This window comes from Rattus norvegicus, chromosome 20 (genome assembly GCF_021556685.1).
Source record: "Rattus norvegicus strain SHRSP/BbbUtx chromosome 20, alternate assembly SHRSP_T2T, whole genome shotgun sequence".
In the NCBI taxonomy this organism is placed as follows: domain Eukaryota; kingdom Metazoa; phylum Chordata; class Mammalia; order Rodentia; family Muridae; genus Rattus; species Rattus norvegicus.
In genome coordinates this window covers 14090087-14114940 of record NC_141553.1, presented here as the reverse complement: position 1 = coordinate 14114940, position 24854 = coordinate 14090087, and the positions used below count along the sequence as shown (strand labels likewise).

Sequence of the window (24854 nt, the reverse complement as noted above, 5' to 3'; positions counted from 1 at the left end):
ATGATGCTGTGAGCCCTAAAGTGTCTCCAGAGAACAGCCTAGAAAGAACCTAGAAGTCTGGGGAGAGTTTCCACTTGATAAGCTGTGGCTGGGGTAGAGGAGACCCTAGTGGGACAGAAGTGTGACACTCAGTAAGGAGATGCTCACGGGGCCACTGGAGTAGAGCGGCTACTGGAGGCCTGTCCTCTGAAGAGGCAGTACGCCTTGGACTAAAGGCTGTCTGCTGCTTACTGGGACTAAAACCCATTGGGGTGGCTTGTGAGGGTAACAAGTCCTAATTAAGCTCCTTCTCCACAGGACATCAATGAAATGGCACGCACTGAACGGCCGGACTGGCAGAACGTAATGCTGTATGTCACAGCCATCTACAAGTACTTTGAAACCTGAGCACACCGGATGGCTGCTACCAGCTAGGGACCTCTGCAGTCACCAAGTGACAACACCATTAGCTAGAACCCCTAAAGCTTTCAGCGACTCTGGGCCTCCCTGCAGGGAGTGTGCCCAGCTCTAGGCCTCTGCATTGGAACTGGAACTGCAGACCAGGGCTCTTCGACGTGGCTGTCCTCGGGATCAGAACACAGCACACCGCCGGCCTTCTTCCAGAGACCGTCTAGCTCTAACTAGCCCTGGAGTGTAAAAACACAAAGGCTTGTGCCTGGCTCATCCTGGGAAATGGGATTAAGTTGTGGGAGCCACGGGTCAGTGAAAGCTAAAGCTATCGAACTTCTTGACTGTCATCCGTGGGATTCCCAGTGCTGGGACAGAGCTGGCCTTGGTCCCTTCATGTGGGCCTGGGTTCTAGGAGTGAATCAGAGAAGAGGGTCAGTACCCCTTCCGTGCGAGGACCGTCCTAACCACTGCGGTAACTTAGCAGTGTTAAAGGCCAGCGCAGAGGCCCACAGCCAGTTGAGTCTACACGGCCACCAAGCAGATTTTTGTCAGTCTCAAGAAGCAGGTGGCACACCCAGTAGGTGCTCAGCCTCTAGCCTGTAGCACCAAGGAAAAGACTGGTCACACGGAGTCTCTCATTAAAGTTGTTGTTTTATTATAAGCAATATTGGTGAAATAGCTCCTATTCTGTTAGTACCAAAGTTAATTGCTTTAGTAAGCATAGAAATAAAAACATAATGTGGGCATTAGCATGGTGAGAGTGAGGATTCGTGCAGTAGGGACAAGAGGACGTGCTTTAGGGGGCCAGAGACTCAAGTCACACTGATAGCTGCCCCAGGGCAGGAGTTCAGACAGTGCCTTAGCCCTGCACCAGGACAGCTGAGCCTACACCTGCATGGGTGTCCTGCATGTTGATGGGGACTCTAGGAGAGGTGGCTCCATGCTGTGCCTGGGCTATGGGGCCCACACCATGAGCCAAGGCCTTAACTCGGTTCTGTTGATTTCTGCCTGGAATTGAGCAGCCCCTTTTCAAGAATAGGAAGCCCTTATTTCATGTGCCTGACAACAGAAGCCATTGTTTGGACAATGTCAAGACCTGTTGCTTCTGGGATACACTTGTTTGTCACCTGCAAACACCATGCAGAGAATGGCCATCAATAGAAATGGGTTCACAGCCTCAATAGCAGGATGGTGGGAATGTCTCCCAGGAGGCACGCCAGTCCAAACCTGGACTGAGTGGGGTTCTGTATTCAAACATGCTCCAGACTGGGAATTTGTCGTATCTGTGGAACGTAGAGAAGGAAGCATTTTGAAAGTACTTATTAGGAAGTGGGCTGCGTCTGTATGTGTTGCCATCAGATGGTCAGTCCCACCCTGCTTACATGTCCAAATCTGGCAGCTCATGCTGCAGAGTATTCCAGAAGACCCCTGTTAATCCACCTGTCCCGGTGCCTCTCTGGTCCTCCTTGGCCTAACTCTGTTCTTGCTCTTGTTCTGCTGATGAGTTCCTGTCAGGGCCACTGACTGTCCAAGTGAGTCTCCACTGCATTCCTGAGCTTCCAGCCTCTGCTATATCTGCCTTCACTGAGGCCCATCCACTGTGCACCGAGGTATTTGATCTGAGGCCAGGTTTTATTTATTATCATGAAAAAGGGTTGTCTTGTTAAAGAGACTTTCCTGGGCTTGCAGTTCACAACTTCTGTTCCTCATGCCAACATAGAAATTACCAGAGTTTTCTGAAAAGAGTTGGAGTCAGTCTGCTGCTGCTGTATCTTCATATATAGATAACATTCTGCAAGGCCTGGGACCAGAGGAAACATTTCTATTCTGCAAGGCCTGGGGCCAGAGGCAGGGCCTGATGATGGGCCGGAGGAGACTCTCGCCCCCCACCACACACACACTTGGTGCCCATCACAGCCAGGGTCAGGCTGCCCATGTTTGTGTGAGGGTCCACAAGTGTCCAGCTGTCTCCAGACCGTTGCTTTTTGTCTCCTCCAATAGCCCCTTAAAGAGCACTGTTGGGCATGCTCGGAGACAGCCATGTGCTATTAAAAGTAGTACTTGGGAGTTGTTAGAATGACTGTCTCCAGTGCATGCACGAGGCCCTTGGTTGACCCCCACGACCACATACACTGAGTGTGATGCATACCTGTAATTCTAGTACTTGGGAAACGGAGGCAGGAGGGTCATGAGTTCAGTGTTACTGTTGGTACACGGTGTGTTTGATGCCAGCCCTGGCATGTGAGAGACCCTGTCCCCTAAGAAGGTGATACTTGGAGGTTCTCTCATTCTAGGGCTGCTTCCTGGGAAGCTCCAAGATGTAAGCTCGCCTCTCTTTCCTAAAGCACAAGCTTCACTACAAAAGGGCCAGTTACCTTTCTACTGTTGTCAGTCATGGCTTCTGCTGATGAATGATACTTTGTCGTTTTGTTCTAGTAAATACTCTTGAATGTATTCCATTGTCATGATTTCATTTCCGAGTTAGTTTTCCCTCTCTGCTGTCCCTCTGACCTCACACAAATCAGAGCTCTCAGCCCTCCGGTGGAATTGGAGTGGAAGACATAGGTCTTCCACCTGCTACAGCACCCTGCCATGTGTGCCCAGGTAGGTCTGCACAGAGGGAGGAGGAAACCGACGAGCCTAGAGGTTCCGGCCTGCCCTTAAACCACATGCTAACTGCAGCAGGTCTCAAGATCCCGTCTTAGAGCCAGCATTTCCCACAGCAGTCTCTGCATGAGTGAAGCCTCTAGCAGAGCCCACACATACGCTCAGGATGTCCCAAAGGTTTTTATTGTGTTTTCTTTTTATAAATGTTAACTTCGTAGAGATGGATGGCAGGGTGTGTAAAATTATAGGGGTGGGGATTTCTCCCTAGAGGCAGCTATATAAGTAATTCCCCCCTGTGCATCCTTTTAGTGCTGGGGCTCAAACTCAGTGATAGACAAGTACTGTGACCCTAAGCCGTACCCCACTCACTGGTACTTCTTGTGCGCAGTGTTTTCAAATCCAGTGCGATCAGCTTAGACAGTGCTGTCTTTCAGCTTTGCACGTATGGCATGCAGAAAGATGTCTGTGGGCTTACCACCTGCACTCCGGGTATCCATGGTGAGTTACCTGGGCCTGCTACTCTCCAGGACTGGGGGTCCCAGGGAGGCCCAAACCCCTGCTGGCCTGAGCTTGGATATGTTCTCAGAGTGCCCACAAGCTATGGCCTCAGTGAAAACAACACTGCAGGCCAACCCATGAGACCCTACCTCAAGCCTGGAGTGAAGTGCCTACGATGAATTCTTGGAGCAGTCATGGCAGAGGCTGGACAGAGGGTACTCCAGCTCTTCCTCAGTATCCGAACACTGGATCTGTGTCCTAAGCAAGACCGAACTTGCTGTGTGGCAAGAAGAGCGCTGACCTTGCCTGTGGCTCTCTGGTCTGTCCCCGAGACAGCGTGGGCCCCTTCAAAGGAGGTTTTCCTCAACCCTACCCACTCTGTGTCATATGCTGGCCCCCAGGGGTTCCTGTGTAACCTAGTTTATCTGCCAGGAGCCCCACGGTGACACATCTTTATCATAAACCTATTATTGCCTGTACCTTGATTAGGGGCTGGGGGAGGGCATTCAGTGCTTCTGTGAGAGGCAGCAGTAAAGGAAAATAGATTCCTAGGAAGAAAGGTAACGTTCCCCAGACCCCTGGACCTATATAACCTCTGGGAGTCAGGGCACCCAATAGCCAGCTCCTTCCCCATCCTGACAGAGTTAGCACTTCCCAAAGTCTCAGGATAGCCAGGGGTGGGCAGCAACTTTATTGTTTGTATCCCTCCAGTGGGAAGTGGTCAGATGTGAACAGTCTCAGGCTACCATGTGAGGGCGGAGTCCCGGACTGCTGTGACTATTCTGGTGGAAGTCTGACAGCAGCAGGTTGGATCCCCCAGGAGGCCATGTGGGGACAGAGAGGAAGCCACACTTCTAGAGGATGAATTGGCATGAGAGTGGGTCAGAGGCGCGTGGTTTACTCACAGCAGGGTGGGAAGACTGGTCTTCCACACAGAAGTTCCTAAAGGGCGTCTGCTGTACCATGTGTGTGAGGAGGGGTAGCAAGGCCTCTGCAATTTGGGAAGCGAGTCCTAAAAAGAGGGAGAACACGATCTCAGGATTCTTGGTGCGAGCATGTGTGCTCTGCATACGGTTTTTGCATGGGCTGGACCTCAGGGTCCTCCTCAAGATGGACCCCAACATTTGGATATGCTGGAACTGTTCTGACTTCTGCAGGATCCCACTGCCAGCCATCCTCTAATGCAAGGGAGCCATACTGGGTCCTAGGACTGAAGCACAAGGATGGGGAGCACAAGGAGGAAGCTTAGGGCCATCCTTGGAGGTGGTGAGGACCCTAGTGTAAGGACCTGCAGAGTGCTGTCACATTCTACCATAGGGCCAAGCAAGACAGCTGCACACACCTCAGCTGTTTTCCTGTCTACGTTACCACACCAGATTAGCTCCAAGGTTGACGACTGGCTAGCTGCTCTCACCCCAGTGGGAAGAAGTGGGTGTAGGATGGAGTATTTTCCCATAACGTTACAGGCTGGGAGGGATTGCCCTCCCATCTGGCGTGCTTTGGACTTGTACACACAGCCCCTAGTAGCCTTTGGACATGGCTGCTCGCTCTGGCATTATTTTGCCTTTTCAGGGTGTCCCTCTGAGGGTGAATTGAGCCTCTTGCTCACAGGAAGAAAATTGAACACTTAGGGTGGCCTGAGGTTCTTGGGGGACTTGGCCCAGGGCCCACTAGGTCCATGGTCCTAGTCTTGGCGTGTCTTGTTCCCCGATGTGGCTCAGCTGGCCCTAGAGCGAACAATGAGGGCCAGAGGCCACACAGGTGCATCCTGGGCAGGAACAAAGGGCTGGGGATAGGGTGGGGGAGTAGTCTGAGCGTGGAATTCTGGAACATGACAGAGCCCAGCTGGCCCCATGGTTAGGGCTGAGGAGTTGGGATCTGGACCTGAGTAAGGGTGGGCAGCTGTAAACTTCAAAGACTGCCTGAGGCTGTACAGACAAACCAAAACGCAGAGCTAGAAACCAGGCTTCTGAGGGCTACGTGCACTGTCTAGGGGCAGGCAGGACCCACACTAGGAGCAGGCCTATACCTTCTACCTTTGAAGCCTTTTCAGGGAGGCTCCTGTTTGGTCTCAGCCCACGTAACTGGGAAGGGAGCCCAGCCAAGACCAAAGCGAACCTTTATTAGCTGGGAAAGCCCGAGCCACCTTCTTGTGGCTCAGCACAGCTTCATGACAGACACGTGGGCCTACGGAGCTGATGCCAAGCAGGCTTTGACTGTCATGGCCACAGGGCACAGTTTCTATGGTGAGATGCTACCTGTCAGAACCAACCTAAGGTCGACAGCAAGGGCCAGTGGCTTTGTTTTCCTGAGGACCAGGATTGGAAAGAGGCCTTACTCCCTGAGCCAGGCAAGACCCTCTGGCCCAGTGGTTCTCAAACTCCCTAACAGCGCGACCATTTAATAGAGTTCCTCATGTTGTAGTGACTCCCCCAACCATAAAGGCATTGCTGCTTCGTAGCGGCAATTCGCTGCTAGTGTGGATCATAATGTAAATATTTCTGGAGATGGAGGTTTGCTAAAGGGATTGGGACCCACAGGTTGAGAACCACTGCTCTATGGGGGGTGGGGAGGGGAGAAAGGTGCTGGGTCCTGGGATTGGTTGAGAGAGAAGCATCAGAAAACAGGAGGGACCCCCAGAACTGGCCTCTACTTCATGAGTTCCCATATCCCCTTCAAGGGAGATTTTCAGGATAGTCATTCCACACGAGCCTGACAGGGAAGCATGGTATTGCTCCCCCATGAGGAGAACTCAGAAGCGAGGGTGCAGAGTCCGGTTTGAGAACAGGCTGCAGCTTGGTTGTGTCTCATCCTCACCCCTATGCTACTAGCTGCCGGGCAAGTTTTAGAGGTGTCTAAGCAGAATAATGACATCCCTAGAAGGCAAAACACAGCAGTGTCAGGGAGGCCTTGGAACTGGTCCTACTCGATAGTTAGAGGCTTCTTAAGCAGGGGGATAGAAGCTGAGATAGCAGTGCCCCGTGCTCCCTCCAGAGGGTCTCAGGTTTAATTCAAATTGCACGAAGGTCCCTGCTCTAACCAGATCTATAGACGCACAAACACGCACACAACACCCTCCGCGCTACAGATGCTGAAGGACCCATAGAGGGTCTGGGCTCGTCAAATGGAAAACAAAAGGTCAGACCTTGGAGGGATGAGCCGGGAGACTGCAGACCTGGTAAGTGACAATCACCAGTCAAAGGCTCCTCCGAGGGAGGGCTGGGCGCCTGCAGTCACCATGTACCTACTTCTAAAGAGATATTCTTTCCCATCCCGATCGATCGCGGACTCCCGGGGTCTAGCCTGGCCCTCAGCTAGCCCTCCACACACTTTTCTCTAGAGGAACCATGGGTTCCAAGAGGTTCCAGAAGACAAGGCTCCAGAAAGGCCTTGGCCATTGATGCCTGGGTGTGTGAAGGGCTTGTCCTGCTGCGAACAGATTGAGATCTGCAAATCCTTCCAGAGACAAGATTCCACGAAGACTCCGGGGTCCAGCCGCCTCCGCCTCCGGTACAGCGGTCGTGAGAGGAGGAGGGTCCCGGCCCCGAAGTCTGAGAGTCCGAGTTAAGACTGTGAGGCAGTGGCACTCCTTCCTCGCTCAGTAGTTCAGAGAAGTAGGGGTGTGGGGGAGGAGTCACGGTTTCACAGGCATCAGAGATGTAAGAACTGTGAAGGACACCCCCACCCCCACCCCACCCCCGGCCTACAGTTGGGTGTGGAGTAGCTTGTGGAGTAACAGCACCAGGGCAGCTTAGCTGAGGGACCAGAGTGGCACAGGCAGCCTGATGCCTTGTGGAGGAACCAGCGGAGAGGGGTGGGGCGCCAAGGCTTCATGGGTGGGGGCACTCGGGTGGGGGTGGGAGTGGCGCTGGAGGAGGCGGTCAGGACGCGTGGACTTGAAGCGACCACGTTGGGGAGAAGGGTGCTTTGCTGCGGGTCCCATCACCACCTAGTTAGCCCTCCCAGGGACATTTCCTCCAGTTCCCGCCTCAGGGCCTCGGTTTCCCCCAGCAGCGGGGCGGGGCGGGAGCAGCGCTAGTTTCGAAGTCGCCTGCAGGGTGCGCCCATGAGCGGCGCGGCCGGAGCTGGAGCCTGAGCGGCAGCTGAGACGGTGGGAGCCAGAGCAAGAGGCAAGTCAGCGGGGGTCCTGGGTCCCGGGGACCCTGGGGGTCCCGGGTGGGTGTCTTGGCGGTTATGGCGGTCGGAGGCTGCGGGGCCGGGAGGTCTGAGCGGACCAGGGCCATCCCGCCCCTCAGAGCGTCCGCCGCTCCCTGCGACCCTTCCTTCCTGCTGGAGGAGTCCGCGGGTACCGAGGTCCGAGCCTGCCCTGGCCGCTTCGGGAGCAGTCGCAGCCGGGGTCCTCGGCGCGGTCACATCCCAAGCGCGGTGCCATCGGGGCGGTCCTCAGCGACCGGAAGGTGCCTAAGGGCAGGTAGGGAGGAAGGGGTTCGAGTAAGGCAGGGTGGCGGGATGCCTTACAGTCATCTAGACCCGCAGGCGACGCGCGGCCACAGCCGTCGATTTGTCCCCCGCGCGGAGGACTGAACCTGCAAGCGCACAAGTCCCTTTAGGGCGCGTCCCTGCCAAAGCTAGGCTGCGGACGTCGAGGCGCGGCCGGAGGTAGGCGGGTCAGACTCCCTGGTTAGGGGTTCAAGCGGGCACCAGGCTACAGGCGCAGCAAGAGCAGGGGAGTTTGGAACCCGGGGGAGGGGAGCATCCTGTTGACTGTGGTGGCGGGAACTCGAGTTAGGGCACTTCGGGGAGTCCAGAGAACAGCAGGGTGGGTGAGCGCTTAGGGGTTCCTAAAGCAGGGGTAGAAATGGCGGCAACGGTAACCCGTTCCCTCTCAAGGGTTTGGCAGAGGATGGGCAAGGGCTTTGGAACCTTTAGACCAATTTTGCCCGCCCATGTAATGGGAGGAGCAGGGATTCACAGTGGTCCAGAGCGGCAGAAGCAACAGCCAGGCAGTAGCCAAGGTTCCCAGGGCAGGCAGAGCATATATTCTCTTTATGTCTAGGAGGGATTTGGACCCCTCTCCTTACCCAACCGGAGACCGCACCCTGTCTCCCGGAGATGGGAGCCTGTTCTCTGTCCTACCTGGAACTCCATGCTGGTTGCCCTGAACTCTGCCTTTGTACTCCCAGACCCTGTGCACCTTTTAGGAGATTGCCCACACCCAACCAAGGATGTCCTTAGTGTCAGGACCCTTAAGATGATGATGGAGAGGTTCTTTGAAATGCGGGGTTGGGAAGGCTCTGCTTGTTTGGTTCTGTAGTCGCTCACTGCTCAAAGACTGGTGGTGGGTCCCTGAGTTGTGGTGTCAAGATCTCAAAGCTCAGCCCTTGCATTTTTGGGACTTCCCAGGTTCTCTCAAGTTCTGGTATCTCTTGGGCAATCCCTAGCCAGTGTGCATTCCCTCAGAGGCTGACCATGACTGTTCTGGGCTGGGCTAGCCTCCCTGTATGATCATGGCTTGAAGTTAGGCTAAGGTCAGCCCACACAAGTAGTATGAGGCAAACTGTGGGCCAGGCAAAAGAAACAGTGAGTGATCTCCAGTGTCCTGCTGGGAATCCTTTTTCCCATCTGTAGAATGATGGCGTAATGGCGAACACACAAGGGTATAGAGGAGGAGAGAGGGGTGGGAAAGAGATAATCTTTGGTCGGGTGTGGGAACCAAGTTTAGAGGAAGGGATGATGGCAGTGGTGGCAGGGGTGTGTGTTATGGTCGGGTATGTTAGAGGGCAAGTCATCGGGCTCTGTTCTTAGGTTGGGTAACCCTGGAAGGAGAAGCAGAGATTACTATGAGCAGAAGGAAGTGTGGACGAGAATTGGTTTGGGAGCAAGCGTGTGGTTTCAAGGCCTGTAAGCGGGGCCACAGTCCCTGGTGAGTCTCCGTTGTCGCCTGAAATCAGCAGATCTTGCCTCTAACCTGCTCCTCCCTGAGTTACCTCTCCCGGCAGAAGCTAGAGCCCAGCCGTCTTTTGGTACAACCCAACCCGGGCCCTGAGTAGTGTGTGCATAGGAGAGTGGAGGACAAGGCATCTGGAGAGTTGGGCACAGGTAGGAAACATTTTGGTGAATGTGATGGAGAGGTGAGGATTTTGCTACAAGCGGGGACTGAGCTGGTAAAAGAGAATGTCTCCAACTGCCAGGGAGGAATCTGGGCTCTGGGACACCCTGGGGACCACGCAGGGTAGATCACGGAATGGGGAAGTCAGTGTAGGTTGGAGAGAGCAGATGTGGTACAGAACTTGAGAATTGGGTTCCACACTGGGACCCCAATAATAGAAGATTAGGGGTACCGAGAGGAGCCCCTTGGAGACTGCTCATGCCCAGAGCAAGGCCCGGACCCTGAGGTAGGGAAGAAGGAGCTATGTAGTACCGAGAGGGAGGCTGCGGTCGTGAGATCCTGCCAAGTGTCAAGCCGGGATGGAATGGGAGAGAGAAGCTACCCTCACTCCCGGCCTAGGAAGAGGGGGGACACTAGGAAGACAGGACTTGTGCAGCTTTCCAGGGCAGCCTCTAACTTTATGTGTCATGTCTCCGTTCAGAGAGTCTAGCTGCAGGAATCTTTGCTTGTGGCCTCACAACGGCCTCCGGGAGCTGGGAGCCAGGCCCCCGGCTAGCCTGGGCAGAGGGACAGTGACAGGGTTCACGTGGATCATACTCATGTTGGTCCAGTACAGCCTGTTCTTTCCCTTCAGCCTCTATGGCTGTCCTAAGGTTACGGCAGCAAGCTTGCATCCCTCATTTCTAGTGTACAGGCTAGCCTCCTGGCGGGGTTCCACCCAGGGTTTGCTTGTTCTCTTCCCAGGAGGCACAGGAGTTGAGCCTTTCACGTGACACTCCTACCATGGCCCGTGCACATGGGAGAGGCCAAGGCACAGTGGGGAAAGTCTGGCATGACCTTGCGTGGAGCCCACCTGGGCTGCTCCCACTGCAGGCTGCTCTCCCAGTATTTCTGTGAGGCCTGGATCCAGGGAAGGGCTTTATCCGCAATGGATAAATGGTACCTGAGGTAGGACTGGGGACCTGTGGTTCTCTCTGGCTACCAGATCTAGGCAAGTGGGGATGTCAAAGCCCATCCTAAGGTTCTTAGTGGGAGAGAAGGGAGATACGACTGGCCAGTGGCCTTTGAGTCTAGGGCCTGGGACTCTAGACTGAGGTAGCCTGGGTCCTGGCTGGTGGTAGAGATGTCATTTAGAAGGGCGAGCAAGTGCCCTGGCCTCCAGAGAGCTGCAGAGAACTGGTTCTCCCTTCCTGCCCACATCCTGTCCTCAGGAACACAACAAGCAGCCACACGGCCCCTCCCACTCATGGCCGTTGGGGGAGGGACTTACTGGTCACCTGCTTGAGACCTTGGGGCCCAGCTTTTATCAGGTATTAGAATTTGGGTGCTGTACAACTCTAGAGGGATCCAGAAGGGAAGGATGGGGAAGGGAAGGGAGAACAAGACCCCGATAGTCCATGCGGCATTAGGTAGCCTCAGGAGGGACCCGTCCTGGTGACTGGTGTGTGGCAGGTTTGGGGGGGTTCTTCCTGTAAGCTCCAGTTACTTCTGAGCCACTATATGGCTGCTCTTTTGGTTGGGGGGAGGTTCCGGTCCGTCCTTCTATGACTCTGTCTTGGTGTCATTCCCCAAACCAAAGGACAGACGTTGGAACTCCTCCATCTAAACTTTGCCTCTGATTCCAGTACGAATGACCAAGTGTTCTCTCTTCCATCCACCGTTGCCTTGGTCCTCAACTCCCTGCAGGTCCAAGGCTTTGTCAAGCCCGTTCAAGACTTTGTGCTTCTTTCTCTTCTCCGCTCTTGTGTGCCAGCGAGCCTGATACCTGTCTCGTTCTTGTTTCGGCTCTTCGTGTTTGAGTTATCGAAATCAGTACTGCCCAGGCTAGACCTTCCCCTCCCGTGGGTTCCGTGTTTGGCATTTTTATTTTTATTTCATGCCTCCCCTTTCCCCCCCTTTTTTTGAGGCAGGGTGTCACTATGTAGACCAGGCTGGCCACCACCTCAAAGAGACCCACCGAGCAGTCTCTGCCTCCAGGGTGCTAGGATTAAAGGTGTACACCGCCTCTTCTATGGTCTCAGTTTCCTTGCGTTCTGAATTCTGGTTCGTGGCTCATCTGAAGTGGGAGCCAAGGTCCTAGGGTCAGGGCATGGCCTGAAACGACTTCTCTGCCACCAGCTAGGACCCAGGCAATCTGAACCTCTAAGGGGGCAGCTGTCATTGAAGAATTCCCAGGGTTCTTGTCCTTTGAGACTTCTGCAGGAGACCCCAGGACTGAAGGGAACAACAGTGGCAGCCAATAGAGTTCCTGTGACACAGAAAACTAGGTAGCCAGTGAACATTGTCCCTGTGAGGAAGAGGCAGCCTGGGGTGATGACGCATGCCTGTGAATCTGGCATATAGCTGATAGAAGCGTAAGGATCGAGAGTTCAAGACTATGCCTGGTGGCTAGCCTGGGCTACAAGAGACCTGTCTCAAAACAAAAAGGATACGACTTGGGATTCTAGAGCCCAGGAAGAAGCCCACTGACGCTGCAGTGGGCAGTGTCTGCTGCCCTGTTCCCTCTGCCGCTTGGCCGGAGCAGGGTCCGTATGTGGAGCCCTGCCTGGGAGCTCCCAGACACATCCAGCAGGGTCTGGAGCCACCACCTGGGCCTGTGTACACAGAGCCTCGGGTGGGTCAGGAGACATGTGTGTTGGGATTAAATGATTTTAATTAAACCGGCTGGTTCAGGATGGGAGGGAATGGGAGGGAGAGGCAGCAACGTTGTATCTAAATGCTGGGAGGCCAAGCGGGCTGCTCCTTCAAGTCTCTTGACGCATGTTCCACACAGCATGTGCCTAGAGGTGATATGGGACAGTGTCTGCACTCCACCCTGTCCCCAACAAAGGACCACCGTGAGGAAACACAGCATGATTAGTTTTTAATTTCCCCCACCTGGCTAGCAACAGATGACTCAAGGATTAGTCCTTTAGAGCCAACATCGAGGGATAGGAAATTGCTGGAACCTGGCTCTATAGCGGCCCCTTCTCCTGGGCCCCCAGCCTTCTGGTGACTCTGGAGCAGCGGTTCTCCACCTTCCTAATGCTGCAACCCTTTAATACAGTTCCTCGTGTTAAGGTAACCTCCTTCCACAACTATACAATTATGTCTGCTGCTACTTCCTAATTTTGTTCCCTTTATGAATCACAGTGTAAATATTTTTTGGGGGGAGATCGAGGTTTTCCGAAAGGGTTGAGACCCACCGCTCTAGAAGACTTCACAAAGGGGGAGGTCTTCTGCAGTATCCCTTGGCCTTCTCTAAGGGTTAAGCCACCCTCTAACGTTCCTGGTGAAGCTGAGAGTCTTTTTCACTTGTTTGGGTGCTGGCTTCTCATCTGAAATGATAGAGCTCACCAGGCTACCAGGGACATAGCTCACAGCTATTTCCCAAAGTCCCAAACGGCTTGCACGAGCTCCTCACTCAACGTGGCCCAGGGTAGCCTTGGTATTCGGATCCATGGCCACCTGGAGGACACGGGGCTTAGAGGCTCATCATCAGCTAGCATCGCTCGGCCCTGAGTGTGGCTCCGTCTGGTCAGTGAAACATTAGTAGGCTGGAAATTGGCCCAGTGGGAACAACCATCCTAGAAAGGAAGCTCCAAGTCAAGGTGCCCTGGCCCTGAGCTATTTTGCCTGCCTACAACTAGACGGCTTCAGCCTCTGTCTACAGGGCTCCTCCCTCCTGTCTGTCCTGAGAATGCTTCGGCTCTAGGCTCTACTGATCTGCCCGACTTAGGGGCTGGGGGAAGGCACAAAAGAGAAGAAGATTCGGGTTTGGCAGCTGCCCAGGTGGCCCCCGGGATCGGAGGAGCTTCCCCTGGGATTTGTAGCAATAACTTAAGGGCCTGCAGGAATGTTTGAAGGAAGGGCAGAGGGAAGGGTCCTGGGACAGGAACCTCAGCCAATGCTAAGCAGCCTGGCAGGAGGGCCAGCTGTGTTGAGACTAAAGAGAAGCACAACAGCCTCGGCACCGTCAGGAAGAGTGCTGGTATCCAGAAATATCCAGCACGGGCCCAGCACGGAACATGAGGAACCTTGAGAACTGGGAGGACTCAGGCAGGTACCAAAGCGGCTGGGAGAGCTTCAGCAATCATAGGCCTGGGTCAGACCCCGGCATAGCTGGTGTCCTGGAGGCTATGGAGTCCAGTGCTGGCGCTGGGGGACAATACTGGTGGTGTGACCAGAAACAACAGCACAGATTTAGGCTCAGGGATGGAGCCGTCTCACCTCGACAGGAGTGTATTATGCTCCACTGGGGACCTTGAGGATGGAGGAATGTTAAGGCCCCGGGCCAGCCTTCTGGCATGGGCTGGTCTGATCGCAGCCTGCTTCAGGGCCCTCCAGTGAAGGGATATAATAGGTGGTTATCCTTTCTCCCCAGGAGATGCCAGTTGGGAGAGCTAGGATTCGTGGGCTGCAGTAGCTCTCCAGGGGTTCACTGGCTCAGGCTGGGCCTGATTGGACAATGGGCCTGCTGCTGCTTTAAACGTTGAAAGCTAGAACAGGAGCTATTGGTCATGGACCTGTGGTGGTTAGATGGACCCCTGATAGTGTTGCCGTGAACTGTAAGCCATGAACGCAGAGGGACATGGTATGTGCCCAGAGGTGGCCCCTGTACCAGATCCAGCCGTTCTGCTTGGAACATGCGTTACAAACAGCTAGTGGGCAGGCAGCTTGTGCAGAACCGGGACTCGCAAGGACTTAGCCATCGGTCGGTGTCTCTGTCTGACCTTAGGAGCAGCGGCATGGATTAGGAACAGCAATCCTGTCAGTTTCTGCAGACTTTGTTTTCTCCTTCCAAACCTTCAGTATCGGCCTCATCAATGACAAAATATAAGCTGCATCTGTGTCCACTCTCTCTCTAGACTGAAGCCCTGGCAACGTCACAGGAGCAACCTTGAGGTTCATTTCTTTTAGCCCCTATTTTGCCTCTCGGCCAACCTCAGGTGGAGAAGACCCTTCTCCCAAGGCCTCCAGTTCCACTCCTCCTTCCTCTCCTTGAGGGGAGAAGGAAAAGGAAAGATTTGTCTCCATGTAGGGGTCTGAAAGTCAGCCTGCAGCATTTTGTTCCCAGCAGGCACACCCGTGGTACCATAGAGGTCAAGCACTGAAGAAGGTGGACTAGGGGTGGAGGTGAGGATCCTTTAGCTCTTGCTTGGGGAGTAAGAGGCTATTGGGACAGTCCTGCTTACATTAAGGTTTTGCAAGCTCAGCTGGGGCCCACTATGGAGAGACCAAGACTTCCACTTTCTAGGGGTCTCAGTTATTCCTGTGAACTGACATTGTGACTCTGGGGTAGCCTTTCCAAATCTGTGGATAAGTGCTGAAATGAGCCCTTGGTATCTGGGGCCCAAAGGTGTTGTAGTCTGTGTGGAGAAACTGAGGCCTGGGAAAGAAAAGGATTCTTGCCCACGGTCCTCCACGGCAGTCCTTACTGAGTACCTGCTTTTCTTGAGCAGCATTCCCTAGAGCATTCTAGAGCAGCCTCAGCTACGACCTGTGGGGAGAGGGGAGGTGTGGGAGGAAAGTGGAGGCGGATCCCTCAGGGAAGCAATCACAGCGCCTGCTCTGCCTGGCTGTGCAGCCTGTTAGTGGGAGCTCTCTCCGAGCAGCGGGTTTGGCTTGGACCCTGCTCTTGCTGCCTGTGAGGGTAAGAATGGTTACTTGCCACTTGCGGCCATAACTGGAGGATAGGACCAGAAGGCTCCCAGATCTTTCCAGAAAGGAACTCTGGGGAGTGTCTGAGGTGACCTTAGGGGCAGGGGTGTCCCTTGGATGGGGATGGTAGTCCTCTGAAGGGATGGAGCAAAATGAGTTGGTCTTGGAGACTGGCTCAGTGTGAGAAGGCTGGTGGAATGGGGAAAGCCCAGTGGGGAAAGAACCTTCCTTGAGGGAGGGTCTTGTGGGACTGGGGACCCGGAGGACTGGCCAGGCAGCTACAGAAAGTTTGAAAAACTACTCAAGGGGAGCCAACATAGACATCAACTTGCCTTGACTTCAACTTGCACCCATAGATTAAATCAAAAACAACAAGATCTTCAGCCACTAGTCCAAGCTGGGAGGGTGGGTATCTGTAATACCCCGGGTGAGAAAGATGCATGGGGACAGGTCAGTGAGAAATCCTAGTTCTGTTTGTATTCTCTCCTGTGTCTGCCCTGAAGAGACTGGAGAAGGAACTATCTCCCTGAGAAGGGTTGGGTAAAGATCTTGGTAAGACTTCTTTGGAACCAGTCAGCTCTTGGGGCCTGTGTCCCAACAGACCGACTGTCACAGATTGGGCAAGATGGGAGTCATTCTCAGGTGGATGTCTGGCCCACGCCTGACTCTGAAGTGGACAGGGTGGTTCAGCTCTTCACTGAGACTCTCTCTTTCCAGGTATCTCAGAACCCTGAAGCCGAGAGGAGCCAGGCCAGATCCCCTGGAGAAGTCATGATTTTGGGAGATGCAGAGTCGTCTGTGAGAACGTCTTCGGGGAGCTCTCTCTGGGAACGCTCGTGGCTCTTGTGAGGAAAGGGCTGCGGGGCTTGGGTGGGTGGACGGCTGGGCTGCAGCTATGGACCGAGAGCTGGCCCAGGCCTGCATCCCTGCTGAGCCTGCCCAAGTGTGGCTGCTCCCACCATGGGCTCCTCGGTGTACATCACGGTGGAGCTGGCCATCGCTGTGCTGGCCATCCTGGGCAACGTGCTCGTGTGCTGGGCCGTGTGGATCAACAGTAACCTGCAGAACGTCACCAACTTCTTTGTGGTATCGCTGGCGGCGGCTGACATTGCAGTGGGTGTGCTCGCCATCCCCTTCGCTATCACCATCAGCACCGGCTTCTGCGCCGCCTGCCACGGCTGCCTCTTCTTCGCCTGTTTTGTCCTGGTCCTCACGCAGAGTTCCATCTTTAGCCTCTTGGCTATCGCCATCGACCGCTACATCGCCATCCGAATTCCACTCCGGTGAGCCAGGGGGGTCCATCCGTGCATAAGGCTCAGATCCGAGGGCACAGAGGGCAGGGCCCTGGGACTCCGTGTGGGTCTTTACAGAGCTGGAGGTGGCCATGCCTGTCTGGCTTATCCCTATAAATCCAGGGCACTCCCCAGGTCGCATGCCGAGGCTGTCTGTAGGCAGCCGCGTGTGGCTGCTATCAGACAAGGGTTTCCCGGCTCTCCTGCTACATGCTACTGCTGTGTGAGCTACTCTGCATACCTCTGTGTGTAATCCGCGGTGGGTGGGGAGCCATGGGGAACCACAGAACCTCAGCTAGGAACCTGCCTCTGCCGCCACCAGCCTTTCCCCAGTGTGTACATTAGGAGGGTGACCCAGAAAGGGGAAGTGACTTGGCCAAATGCCACAGTGAGTCATTTGGACTTCTATGCAAATTATATTGCTCCTAGGTCTGAGAGGACTCTGAGTGTATTAGGGGCTGGCTACGCAAAGGGTTTTTTTTTTCTTATGGTGACCTTTCTGTGAAGTGACTTCAGCCAAGTATGCGTAAGGATGTTCTTCCTGGAGTCCTCTTCTCAGCCCCTCTGCACTCCTGTCCCCCATAGATGACCCAGGCAGTGTATTACTCTCCCAGGGCTTCCTCCTCCGAGTCTTTCTACCAGAGCTCGGTCCTGTGGTCAGGGTGGCTGCAGTCCTTGAGGAAAGATTCCATAATGGGGGATTGGATGCATAGTCTCCTTAGTGAGTTTTTCTGCTCAAGCAGAGTTCCTGCCCAGAGAGGAAGCATCAGCAACTTTGCTGTGGGCAGAGGGCATCCAGCAAGAAGAAGGACCAGATTAAGTGAGCTGTGACAATTCAGGGTTAGAGGCAAGAGAGCCCTTCGAGGTCATTTCCTTCCTCTCGTCTTCTGGATAGAAAAAGGAGACTCCGAGAAAGGGGCTAGCTCTCTCACAGCCATCCAAGGAGTTGTAGCCCACCGCCACTGTGACCTCACTTTGAGGAGTGGTCCGCCTGGAGTGGCTCAGTCTGCAGGAAGGAATTGTCACACCGCCTTGGTTATAATCTGAGCCCTAGGGAAGAAGCAAGCACTCTCTAAAGGACGGAGCCTGTGCCTTGCATTGCCTTAAAGACTCTGTCAAAGGGGACTTAAGCTGGGCATGGTAGCAAGCACGGCACTTCTGTCCTCGAACTTGGCAAAAGCTGGAGTCTGAGAACGATGAATTCTAGGTTAGCCAGGAGTCTGCACTAAAACCCCCGTTCAAGGAAAAGAAAAACAATCAAAGAAAACAACACACAAAGTGTAGGGAGGATTGGGGCCAGCTCTAAGAAGGGACAGGGTTAAAGGTCGCACGTGGAGACATCCAGGTTCCTGCAGTGGAAGATTAGAACACAGAGGCCTGTTGGGAGTCTGCGTGTGAGTCTCTATGGGTCAGTGGCACCCACCCTGGGAGACAGGCTCGGTCTATGTAGCAGGTCACCCGGGGAAAGCAGCAACTTAACAATCCCCATCTTCTAACTCCAAGCAGCAACATGTCAGGGAAGATCAGGATAGCTGTTCTCGATTTAAAGGTTCCAGCTCTCCCTGGCCTCTCCCTGTCTCTGTCTGCTCAGAATCGGGGGGCTGAATTCCTGAAATAGAAATGGGTCATGTGACTACAGAAATCGAGCAGCCCTATGCTGGGCCTGTTTTCTCACGGGTAACAAGGGAGCAAGTTTCTGTGTTGTTCCTCACCAAAGGTCCAGTAAGCCGGTAGGAATGATGAGGCGGGGCAGGGTAACGGGAAAGGATTCTGCTCTTTTGTGAGCTGGAGGCTTGAAGCCAACAGCCCATCCCTAAGTGTAGCTGCATCGCCAGACCTCTTGACCTCAGTTCCACTTGGACCTTGGGCCATCTGAGCTCTGAGTGGGGCCTTGCAAAGCACAGGTTGGTCTCGGCAAGGATCCCATAGGTCTGAAGATGCCCACCAAGGAATCTCGTCTTCCCTATGGGCAGTTTTACAGCTGTCATCGTGTGTGAGTACAGGATGTCCTTTGATCGTTCCTGGTCCAGCAGATGTCAGGACCCTTGAGGGAGACCAGAGCCAGAAAAGGACATCTGTGTCTCCCAAGCTGGATGGACTTTAGAGCCCTTCATGCTCCCTGACCTCTGAGCTCCTTCACTTTCCTGCCTCCAGAGGTTTCCCATTGTAGAGAATAAGGAGGTGTCTTGTATAGTGGCTCCTTAGGCATGGTGGGGAGATGGGAGGACACCAGGGGACCAGGAATGAGGGATTTCTGGAAGGATCAGGGGACCGGGCATGAAGGGGATCTGGAGGGGCTTTCTAGCCTGGACTCACTTTTCCCCTTTCACATTCAGTCTCTTCTAAGGCTCAATCTTTGATGGAGGCATAGTCCCAGGCTCTCACTGTGGACCAGGAATTCTTTCATTGTCGTTGTTGCAAAGAATTTTTAGCTTCAGGATACTCTGTCCCCTCCTTCCCGAGCGTACGCACCCTGTCAAATTGAGGCAGAACCTCGTGAGTAATAAAAACAGGTCAAAGGCAAAGATGTGATTCTATGCCTGCCAGGAAAGACCGGCATAAGAGACCAGGCTTCCTTTCCTGGGGGGTCCTTCACACCACTGTCTCCAATGGCGTTCCCATTCCTAAGTAACGGGCCAAAGTACGCAAAGGCAGCCAGTTGGTGTGAGACCTAAAGTCCTATAAAATACATTTCTCTGATTCCCAAAAGGGCAGGAGGGCCAGGCATATGCAGAGTGGCAGAGAACGTTTGTAGCACGCCAGAGGTCTGGGACTGTATCCCTATTACCACAGGCTTGGCCATAAGCCCCTACTGGACCAGAGGCACGGCTCAGAGGTAGAATCCTTGTTGCTTGACATATGTGAAACCTGGATTCCGTTCTTCCCTCCACAATGATGCTCGTGAGGGTGCAGTGTGCCCTGGAGGAAGTCTTGCTATATGGGTGTCATGGGATCTGAATTGTCATGACAGTGTAAAGTGGGGGTGGGGTAGGCAGGTGTCAGGAGAGTAAAGGCCAAGCAAATATCCCATGGAAGGAGTGAGTGGACTTGTGGGTATGGCCTCTCCTCCTGGTGGAAGAGAGGTGGCCTAGCTCCTGAGTGCCAGGTATGGTGTGCGGCTGATTAAGGCTGGTCTCTGCCTACTGAAGGAGTTCGAATTTCTCCTTTGGGGTGAGATGCTCTTCAATTCTTAGGTCATTGGCCCCGTAAGATGACTTAGAAAGTCCTGCCTTCTCCTCCGTGTTGCAAAGATACCTGAAAACTCCAACTGGAATTGTGGGTAAATTCTAGAGCCACCGGGTGAGGCCCCAGTATGGTTAATCAGGACTTTGGAGGGAAAGGCAACCTTTACAGGCTGGAGGGTGCAGGGATGTAGAAGCCACTTGAAAACAGGCACTGCCAGAAACTCTGACAGAAACATCCTACATCTCCGAGGCTCCCTGGAATGGTCCCACATCCTGCTAGGCAGCCCGGGGAACCTTCTAGTGTCACCGAGTGTATTTATCTAGAAGGCCAGAATGAGACTGTGTTAGTCAGAAATACAAGCCTGGAATAGCTATAGTTTGTTCGAGATTCCATTTGAGCCTAGCCCTCAGGCTCCTGTTCCAGGACCTTGATTTCCCGATTCTCCCGCCTCTGTTTCCAGATGCTGGAAATATGAGCACGGGCTCCTATTTGGGGTGTGTGTGTGTGTGTGTGTGTGTGTGTGTAAGCTCACATAATACGTGCATGTGCTTAAACATGTCTCCTAAGCCCCTCTGTACTTTGCCAACGTAGGAAAGTACATCTAACATACTGGGTTCCGTCCCCATAAGGGACTTTCTTTCCAGACTGCTGTGGAAGACTTCCCCTTGTGGGTTCCCTGTCCGTAAAAGAAAACTGGACAAACCTGGGATTTCCATGGTATATTCTCGGGAGCCGTCAGACCTGGGCTGTTGCCTCCAAGAACAGCTTATTAACTCAGACTTACTGAGTTGGATCCCTTCTCCTTTCTAAATACCAGGGGCAGAAAAACCTATCCTAAAAACGGTTCCAAAGTCACCAAAGTCAGAGACCCTACACCATCCCCAAGGTTTCTTCAGTCTCCTAGGCAGCTCATTTCTCTGACCAGCAACTGAGTAGCCCTGATCTACCCTGAGCCACAGGGTGGCTCCCTGGGGTTTCCATGCACTAAATTCAGCATTGCGCCCGTATGGGCAGTGGTGAGCGGTTTAGAAATCTTAGTTTCGGTCCATAAATAAGGAAATTGAGGCCCAGAGAGGTGAAGTGACGTAGCATTCCTTGTTCACAGGAATGTACCAGGACTAGGAACCAGGAAAGGTACGCTTGTCCCAGAAAAGATGTGACCACTAACGTAGCTTCCCCTCCCGTGAGGATCATGTAAAAGCACAATTGAGGGGTGCCTGGCACAAAGCATGTAAGTATTAGATGGGGTGGGGACCCCAGGACTTCACTTTTGAGCCTCCAGGCAAGCAGACAAGCAGGGCTTGCTTTCTGGTGCTTGGTAGAGATAGTAAATCTGTGACCCTCCTTCAGAGACCCTGTTGTAGGTGACCAAGGCCCCACCCGGTGGGGCCCACAAAACTCCCGAGAAAAGAGATTCTGGATTGACCGGGCTGGAGTTGTGGCTCAGTGGTAGAAAGTTTGCCTGGGTTTGAGTTGCCCCTGGGCCTCAGAATGTTCACAGCAAGTCCCTGCTTCCCCTTGGGTCTCAGTTTCAGTTTCTCCAGCTCTAAAACAGAGGGACAGATTAGACAAATAGTTAGAAAGTACAGGGTTTCCCCCCCCCCCCCTTTCTTTTTTTTTTTTTTTTTTTTTGGTTCTTTTTTTCGGAGCTGGGGACCGAACCCAGGGCCTTGCGCTTCCTAGGTAAGCGCTCTACCACTGAGCTAAATCCCCAGCCCCTTCCCCCCCCCCCCTTTCTTTCTTTTTTTTTTTTTTAAAGATTTATTCATTTTATTATATATAAGTACACTGTAGCTGTCTTCAGATACACCAGAAGAGGGCATCGGATCTCTTTACAGATGGTTGTGAGCCACCATGTGGTTGCTGGGATTTGAACTCAGGACCTCTGGAAGAGCAGTCAGTGCTCTAACCACTGAGCCACCTCTCCAGCCCCGCCCCCCCCTTTCTTAATTGACGACATATAAAATGGAAGTTTTTTTCCCTCCAAACACCCAGCCCACTTGAGATCTAGCAACACTGGGTGTATGTCTCCCTTCCTTCCTTTCTTTCCTTCCTTCCTTCCCTCCTTCCTCCTTTCTTTCACGATGAAGCTTCTACCTAGAGCCTCACACATGGGAGGTGACTTACTTAATGCTGGGCAGGGGGCATACACATTACATGGTGACAAAGACAAGATAAACACACTCCAGCCTTCTTCCTACATCTGTTCACAGTGGGTACCCGGGTCTGCCACCCATAGGTCATAGCCTCTCTGTCCCTGCTGCGGAGTCTGGAATCAAAAGGTGTATATGTTTACCTTGATACCTACCATTTGCCCCGTCCTCCAGCTGACATTGTGGAGATGAATTCAGGAGACTCCTACTCCAAGCAGGCTCCCAGCCCTGGAGGAGGCAAGAAACACTCCTCCAAGCTGTCTAACCTGAACTTGAAGAGCCAAAGCTATACTGGGAGGGTGGTGGTGGTCTTGTGTTGCCAGACTCAAAACCATTAAACATAAGCTCACCCCTTAGGTGTTACCAAACCCCCGCTTTTATAAGTCGAGAAGACTTAAACAAAACAAAACGTTCTTTTACCAAAATGACGATGTGTTTCCAGTGGAATCGAGGCAACTTTCTAGTTGACAAATCAAGGCTCCCTCCCCATAACCCGGAATTGGCAAACAGCACAAGAATATTTTCGTCTGGCCCTCAGGCACATTACTGTCTTCTTTCCCACCTCGTTCAGTACCTCACGATTATTAAGATTTCCAGGAAAATGTCAATACACAATTGTCCCACTTCCACCCAGAGGATTGTTGGGTGGTTTTGGAGGGGAGATAATAGTTCATTAGATTTGGGGCTAACGCTCCTCCTCCATGCCCTGGGCAGCCTCTTCTTGAGGACCATAAGAAAATAAAAGGCATGGCGTGTTAAGTGCCTCGGTCCACTTATATCTGGATAGTTCCATTCCCAGAACTCTGGATCTGCCCTACTCTTAAAGGAAAGTTTGCTCTACTAGGAACCAAGATTAACCATCACGGAAGTAGACTATGCCCCCCTAAGACTATTTCTTTTGAGCCAAACTTAAATTGAGTCTCAAGACTATGTCCTAAGACTAACAACGCCTGACCGTTTGTGTGATGGGTTTCCGTGTCCTGGATGTCTGCTTCCCGTTAACCCCCTGCAGCTCTGAGACAGACAGCGCTGAGTGCCTCACTTAAAAGACTGGGGTTGGGGATTTAGCTCAGTGGTAGAGCGCTTGCCTAGAAAGCGCAAGGCCCTGGGTTCGGTCCTCAGCTCCGGAAAAAAAAAGACTATGCTACCCAGGTTGGAGGGGGGACAAGTAGCCCAAGACCCCACAGCCAGCACACGGGGACTACCGTGTGGGCTTCTGTGGGCTTCTCAGTCCTGCTAGACTCTGACTGAGCAAACCTCTAATGCCGGTCCTCTCTCCCCAGGTACAATGGCTTGGTGACAGGTGTGAGGGCGAAGGGCATCATTGCAATTTGCTGGGTGCTGTCGTTTGCCATTGGCCTGACCCCCATGCTGGGCTGGAACAACTGCAGTCAGAAAGACGGGAACTCCACGAAGACCTGCGGCGAGGGCCGGGTGACCTGTCTGTTCGAGGACGTGGTGCCCATGAATTACATGGTTTACTACAACTTCTTTGCGTTCGTGTTACTGCCCCTTCTGCTCATGCTGGCCATCTACCTACGGATTTTTCTGGCGGCCCGGAGACAGCTGAAGCAGATGGAGAGCCAGCCCCTGCCAGGGGAGCGGACTCGGTCCACGCTGCAGAAGGAGGTCCACGCTGCCAAGTCCCTGGCCATCATCGTCGGGCTCTTTGCTCTGTGCTGGTTGCCGCTGCACATCATCAACTGTTTCACCTTCTTCTGCTCCACGTGCCGGCACGCCCCTCCGTGGCTCATGTACCTGGCCATCATCCTCTCCCACAGCAACTCCGTCGTCAACCCCTTCATCTACGCCTACAGGATCCGGGAGTTCCGCCAGACCTTCCGGAAGATCATCCGAACCCACGTCCTGAGGCGGCAGGAACCCTTCCAGGCAGGGGGTTCCAGTGCCTGGGCCCTGGCAGCTCACAGCACTGAGGGAGAGCAGGTTAGCCTCCGCCTTAATGGCCACCCCCTGGGGGTATGGGCCAACGGCAGTGCCACCCATTCCGGACGGCGGCCCAATGGCTACACTCTGGGGCTGGGGGGTGGAGGGAGTGCCCAAGGCTCTCCTCGGGATGTGGAGCTTCCTACCCAGGAGCGCCAGGAAGGCCAAGAGCACCCTGGCCTAAGGGGTCATCTGGTCCAGGCTAGAGTAGGAGCTTCCTCATGGTCTTCAGAGTTTGCCCCTTCCTGAGGGAAAGACATTTTAATATTTTTGGTTGGCTGGACCAATCTCACTAAGGGAAGAGAAACCCAATGGGCGCGTGGCTCCCACTTTGAACTACAAAGAGGGGGCATGAAGTTGGAGCAGCATGAAGCCCAGTAAGAAAGGCCTGGGGTGGAGGAAGCGATGCTTCTGCTTCGTGCTACGGGGCCCTGTGTTAGGTCAGGGCTGCAGTAGCATCTGCAAAGGCAGGGCCCAGTTCCCCTGCTCCAGAAGCGTCCAAAAAGCTGTCTTGTCTCTCTAGAGCGGTTGTGGCTTAGAGGACTGGCCTGGCCCGATGCTAGAATATAGGAGCTTCAGACCTCCTGCTGTAGTACACTACTCTCCCCAGACTGTCTAGGGCTCAGGGAGCTGCTGGCCTAGAAGTGGCACTTGGCTATTTCTTTTTCAAGAAGATAAAAATGTGAGGAAACCCATTCTATTTTATTGACTTCCCCCCTCCCCTGCCTGCTGGGTCTGTGGTCGATCCTGCTGGGAACCCCCCCAACCAAGGAATTGAAGGTGGTCTTCTTGGGCTAGCCCAAGCTACCATGCACTTAGTCACAGGGCTATCTCTGACCAACAAAGCTGGCCTGGAAGACAGCAACTATGAAGGGAAGGATTCCAGAGCATGGGCTCAGGTCCCATGAGAGAGATTAGAGATGTCAAGCCATGGACCTGAACCTGGGTAGTTCAGCGCTACCCTGTCTGAGGCCCTGACTACTGCCTTTCCTTCCAGAGGGACTTGTTTGTTTGTTTGTGGTTTTTTTTTTCCCTGAGGTAAAATAAAATGAGCCACACTGTGTTTTAAATTTG

At 53.6% G+C, this 24854-nt stretch overlaps 2 protein-coding genes and 1 long non-coding RNA gene across 12 annotated transcripts in view; 2 read left to right on the top strand and 1 right to left on the bottom strand.

Moving 5' to 3' along the window:
• Nucleotides 1-2844, top strand: part of Specc1l (sperm antigen with calponin homology and coiled-coil domains 1-like) — a 105679-nt gene extending 102835 nt beyond the window's left edge. The window contains exon 16 of one of the 2 annotated variants that reach the window (XM_087597685.1): nucleotides 298-2844. In XM_087597685.1, the coding sequence (XP_087453811.1) occupies nucleotides 298-387 (90 nt within the window). In that variant the 3' untranslated portion in view covers nucleotides 388-2844. The remainder of the gene's footprint in view (nucleotides 1-297) is intronic. The other variant, NM_001039455.2, reaches the window with a different exon arrangement.
• LOC147998582 (uncharacterized) lies at nucleotides 1056-8038 on the bottom strand. The gene is made up of 2 exons (XR_015645725.1): nucleotides 6744-8038; nucleotides 1056-4507 (listed from the first exon to the last, which is right to left on the bottom strand). It is a non-coding gene; the product is annotated as an uncharacterized LOC147998582 (long non-coding RNA).
• Adora2a (adenosine A2a receptor) lies at nucleotides 7441-24854 on the top strand. 9 transcript variants are annotated; one of them, XM_087596943.1, is made up of 4 exons: nucleotides 8993-9036; nucleotides 9456-9555; nucleotides 15923-16488; nucleotides 23120-24853. In XM_087596943.1, exons 3-4 carry the CDS (start codon nucleotides 16166-16168, stop codon nucleotides 24027-24029), a joined length of 1233 nt encoding a protein of 410 aa, XP_087453069.1. In that variant the 5' UTR covers nucleotides 8993-9036; nucleotides 9456-9555; nucleotides 15923-16165; the 3' UTR covers nucleotides 24030-24853. The 9 variants fall into 8 exon arrangements, with proteins under 9 accessions (NP_445746.3, NP_001344871.1, XP_087453064.1 ...); NM_053294.5 differs by lacking the exons at nucleotides 8993-9036; nucleotides 9456-9555 and adding an exon at nucleotides 7441-7625 and having other exon boundaries at nucleotides 23120-24854; XM_087596938.1 differs by lacking the exons at nucleotides 8993-9036; nucleotides 9456-9555 and adding an exon at nucleotides 7583-7927.